The 4,649-nt window shown below is 63.7% G+C and overlaps 1 protein-coding gene across 1 annotated transcript in view; it reads left to right on the top strand.

The window, feature by feature from the left end:
- The first annotated feature begins 893 nt into the window (after positions 1-893).
- The window catches only part of LOC146442649 (uncharacterized), a 12,101-nt gene continuing 8,345 nt past the window's right edge, over positions 894-4,649 (top strand). Inside the window, exons 1-3 of the mRNA XM_085049883.1 lie at positions 894-1,253; positions 2,838-3,341; positions 3,768-4,338. Coding sequence (XP_084906009.1) covers positions 1,041-1,253; positions 2,838-3,341; positions 3,768-4,338 — 1,288 coding nt within the window. The 5' untranslated portion in view covers positions 894-1,040. The remainder of the gene's footprint in view (positions 1,254-2,837; positions 3,342-3,767; positions 4,339-4,649) is intronic.

Below are 4,649 nucleotides of genomic sequence, written 5' to 3'. Positions count from 1 at the left end.
CAGAGTGTCCCAGAGTGTCACCAGGGTGTCCTAGGGTGTCCCAGAGTGTCACCAGACTGTCCCAGAGTGTCCCAAGGTGTCCCTGGGGTGCCCCAGAGTGTCACCAGAGTGTTCCAGGGGTGTCCCAGGGTGTCCCAGGGGTGACATGGGTTGGCACAGAGTGACATTCAGTGACACAGCCCAGAGCATGGGACACCCAGAGTGTCACCAGAGTGTCCCAGAGTGTCCCACAGTGTCCCAGAGTGTCCCAGAGTGTCCCACAGTGTCCCAGAGTGTCCCCAGAGTGTCCCAGGGTGTCCCAGGAGCTCCCGGGTGGGGATCGAGTGTCCTGGAGGTGACTTGGGGGTGTCTGGGGATGTCCCAGGGGTGTCCCAGAGTGTCCCCAGAGTGTCCCAGGGGACACCCAGGGTGTTCTAGGGTGTCCCAGAGTGTCACCAGACTGTCCCAGAGTGTCCCAAGTTGTCCCTGAGGTGCCCAAGAGTGTCACCAGAGTGTTCCAGGGGTGTCCCAGGGTGTCCCTGGGGTGTCCCAGAGTGTCCCAGGGGTGACATGGGTTGGCACAGGGTGACATGCAGTGACACAGCCCAGAGCGTGGGACACCCAGAGTGTCACCAGAGTGTCCCAGAGTGTCCCACAGTGTCCCCAGAGTGTCCCCAGAGTGTCCCAGGGGTGTCCCAGAGTGTCCCAGGGTGTCCCTGGTGTGTCCCAGGAGCTCCCGGGTGGGGATCGAGTGTCCTGGAGGTGACTTGGGGGTGTCTGGGGATGTCCCAGGGGTGTCCCAGGGGTGTCCCAGCGTGTCCCAGTGTCCCCAGAGCTGTCGCGGGGCTGTCGCGGGGCTGTCGCGACAGTGGCGGGGGTGCGGGCGCAGCCCTGGCCCCGCGGGGTGAATGAATCGTTAACCCGAGCCAATCTCAGCCCGGGCCAATCAGTGCCAGCCCCGGGCGAGTTTTACAGCCTGGCAGCCCCGCGGCCACCCCAGTGCCACCCCAGTGCCACCCCAGTGCCACCACCGCCGCCACCGCCACCGCTGCCACCCCGCCATGCCCGCGCCGTGGCTGCTGCTGGCCCTGGCGCTGCCCGCCGCGCTGGCCGTGCCAGCCGGACAGCGAGCCGCGGCCACCCCCGAGGTGGCCCTGGTGGCCCTGGAGGCGCTGGTGGCGTCGGGCTCGGGCAGGGTGGCCCGAGGGACACTGGTGGCCCTCGTGGCGAGCGCGGCTGGCCGTGCGCAGTGCCAGCGCGAGCCGTGCGGAGAGGTGAGGCGGCGCCCGGGGACGGCGACAAAGGGGACAAAGTCCGGGTGGCACCGAGGGGGGGTGGGGAGGGGGTGGGGGAGGGGAGGGGGATGTGACCCCTGGGAGGGGGGGACAGGTGGGGCTGTGGCAGCTGGGTGTAGCACCTGTGTGTGGCACCTGGGGCACCTGGGACACCTGTGCCATCGGCACTGTGTGTCACCTGTGCCACCTGTGCCATCGGCACTGTGTGTCACCTGTGCCGCCTGTGCCAGGCTGTGTGTGACATGTCACACCGTGCCATGTGTCCTGTGTGTGCCACCTGTGCCGTGTGCAGTGTGTGTCACCTGTGTCACCTGTGGGTGACATGTCGTGAGTGCCACGTGTCCTGTATGTGATTTGAGCGCAGTGTGTGTCACCTGTGCCACCTCTGCCACCTGTGCCACACCATTTGTGTCATGAGTGCCATGTGTGCTTTGAGTGCCACCTGTGCCGTGTGCAGCGTGTGTCACCTGTGTCACCTGTGGGTGACATGGGGTGAGTGCCACATGTCCTGTATGTGCTTTGAGTGCAGTGTGTGTCACCTGTGCCACCTGTGTCACCTGTGCCACGCCTTTGTGCCATCAGTGCCACGTGTCCTGTGTGTGCCACCTGTGCCGTGTGCAGCGTGTGTCACCTGTGTGTGACATGGCATGAGTGCCACGTGTCCTGTGTGTGCTTTGAGTGCCACCTGTGCCACCTGTGTGTCACCTGTGTGTCACCTGTGCCACCTGTGCCAGGCCGTTTGTGACATGGCATCAGTGCCATGTGTGCTTTGTGTGCCACCTGTGCCACCTGTGTCAGGTCATGAGTGCCATGTGTCCTGTGTGTGCCACCTGTGCCGTGTGCAGCATGTATGTCACCTGTGCCATCTGTGTCACCTGTGCCACCTGTGTGTGACATGGCATGAGTGCCACATGTCCTGTATGTGCTTTGAGTGCAGTGTGTGTCACCTGTGCCACCCGTGTCGCCTGTGCCACGCCTTTGTGCCATCAGTGCCACGTGTCCTGCGTGTGCCACCTGTGCCGTGTGCAGCGTGTGTGCCACCTGTGTGTCACCTGTGCCACCCGTGGCACCTGTGTGTGACATGGCGTGAGTGCCACATGTCTGTGTGTGCTTTGTGTGCCACCTGTGCCACCTGTGCCACCTGTGCCACCTGTGCCAGGCTGTTTGTGCCATGTCACACTATGCCGTGTGACCTGTGTGTCCTGTGTGTGCCACCTGTGCCACCTGTGTGTGCCACCTCTGTGTGCCACCTGTGTCACCTGTGCCACGCCTTTGTGCCATGAGTGCCACGTGTCCTGTGTGTGCCACCTGTGTGTGACATGGCGCAATGTGCCATGTGTCCTGTGTGTGCTTTGTGTGCCACCCGTGTGTCACCTGTGCCACCTGTGTCACCTGTGCCAGGCTGTGTGTGACATGTCACACCGTGCCACGCGTCCTCTGTGTGCTTTGTGTGCCACCTGTGCCACCCGTGTGCCACCTGTGCCACAGGTGTCCCATGACCCTTGTCCCCCTGTCCCCCGTGCCACCCTGTCCCCACGCCTGACGCTGTCCCTGTCCCCGCAGTGTCCCTCGGTGCCAACCCTGCTGTCCCTGGCCGGGAAGTCCCCGGGTGACACCGCTGGGCTCGAGGCCACCGAGCTGTCCTGGCTGGGGGCAGCTGTGGTGGCCACGCTGAGTGACCCCCCGGGGACCTGCGGGGACAGCGATGGGGACATTGATGGGGACAGCGATGGGGACAGCAATGGGGACACCGAGGCCACCAAAGGTCCCTGGGCCAGCCGTGTCCTTGCCCTGCACCGGGAGTTCGCCGCTGATGTCACTGCCAATGTCACCGCCGATGTCACCGCCAATGTCACCGCTGATGTCACTGCCAATGTCACCACCAATGTCACCGCCAATGTCACTGCCAATGTCACCACCAATGTCACCGCTGATGTCACTGCCAATGTCACCGCCAATGTCACCGTCGTTGGCCACGGTGGCCCCGGGCTGAGGGAGGTGGCCAAGCTGCTGGCAGCCATCGAGCCCAACTACCGCGGTGACAATGACAGTGACAGTGACCACCAGGTGAGGGACATGGGGACAGGGGGGTGTGGGATGGGGGGACGTTGGGGACATTGGGGACATTTGGGATATTGGGGGTTTTGGGGACTTTGGGGACACATTGGGAACATTGGGGGATTTGGGGATATTGGGGAATTTGGGGATTTAGGGGACTTTGGGGACACTGGGGACACTGTGGGTGTGGTCATTGCTGTGGGGACATGCGGCCTGGGGAGGTGACAAAGGTCACACTGTGTCCTGAGGAGGTGACACACCTGTCACTGCCAGCACTGCCCGGTGCCTGGTGTCACTGTGGCCACGTCTGGGAGTGGAGGTGACACAGTGACCGATGGGTGACACAGTGACCTCTGAGCGACACAATGACCCCAGGTGACCCCAGGGTGACCCCAGGTGACCCCAGGGTGACACGGTGACCCGTGGCTGTCACAGGTCTGCCTGGACGCTCAGGGGGTGCTGGCAGCCACCGCCACGGTGTCCCCAAGGGTGGGGACAGGACGGCTGCTGGTGGCACTCGGGGTCCTGCTGCTGCGCGGCCATCGCCTCTGCCCTGGGGACAGCGGGGACAGCAGGGACATCGACAGCAACCTTGGGGACATCGGTGACACCATCAGGCACCGTGGGGACATGGACAGCCACCTTGGGGACACCAAGATGTGGCACTGCGGGGACACTGGTGACACTGCCACCCGTCACGGGGACATGGACATCCCCCTTGGGGACACCGGTGACATGGACACTCATCATGGGGACACTGGTGACATCAACACCCCCCGTGGGGACATGGACAGCCGGGATGGTGACATCGACCCCGAGGACATCACCTGTGGGGACACTGAGAGCCACCAAGGGGACATCAAAGGCCACCAAGGGGACACCGAGAGCCGCCATGTCCCCACAGTCCCCAGCCCCTGGTCTGGGGACACAGACAGAGGTGACAATGTCACTGTCCCCATGGCCACCAACAGCACTGACACTGTGGAGAAACTCAGCGCCACCCAGAGTGAGTGGGGACAGGATGGGGACAGGATAGGGACAGGGATGGGGACAGGATGGGACAGGGATGGGGACAGGATGGGGACAGGGATGGGGACAGGGATGGGGACAAGATGGGACAGGGATGGGGACAGGGATGGGGACAGGATGGGACAGGATAGGGACAGGGATGGGGACAGGGACAGAGACCAGGATGGAGACAGTGTCCCTGCTGTCCCCCTGTCCCTGACCCTGCTGTCCCCATGTCCCCTGTCCCCCGTCCCTGTCCCTGTCCCTGTCCCTAACTGTCCCCATCCTGGCCCCATCCCTGTCCCCATC

Source organism: Lichenostomus cassidix, chromosome 2, assembly GCF_008360975.1.
Source record: "Lichenostomus cassidix isolate B80296 chromosome 2, HeHo_3.0, whole genome shotgun sequence".
NCBI classification, from domain to species: domain Eukaryota; kingdom Metazoa; phylum Chordata; class Aves; order Passeriformes; family Meliphagidae; genus Lichenostomus; species Lichenostomus cassidix.
The sequence above is the reverse complement of the archived record's forward strand: the minus strand, read 5'-3'. Positions and strand labels throughout refer to the sequence as shown.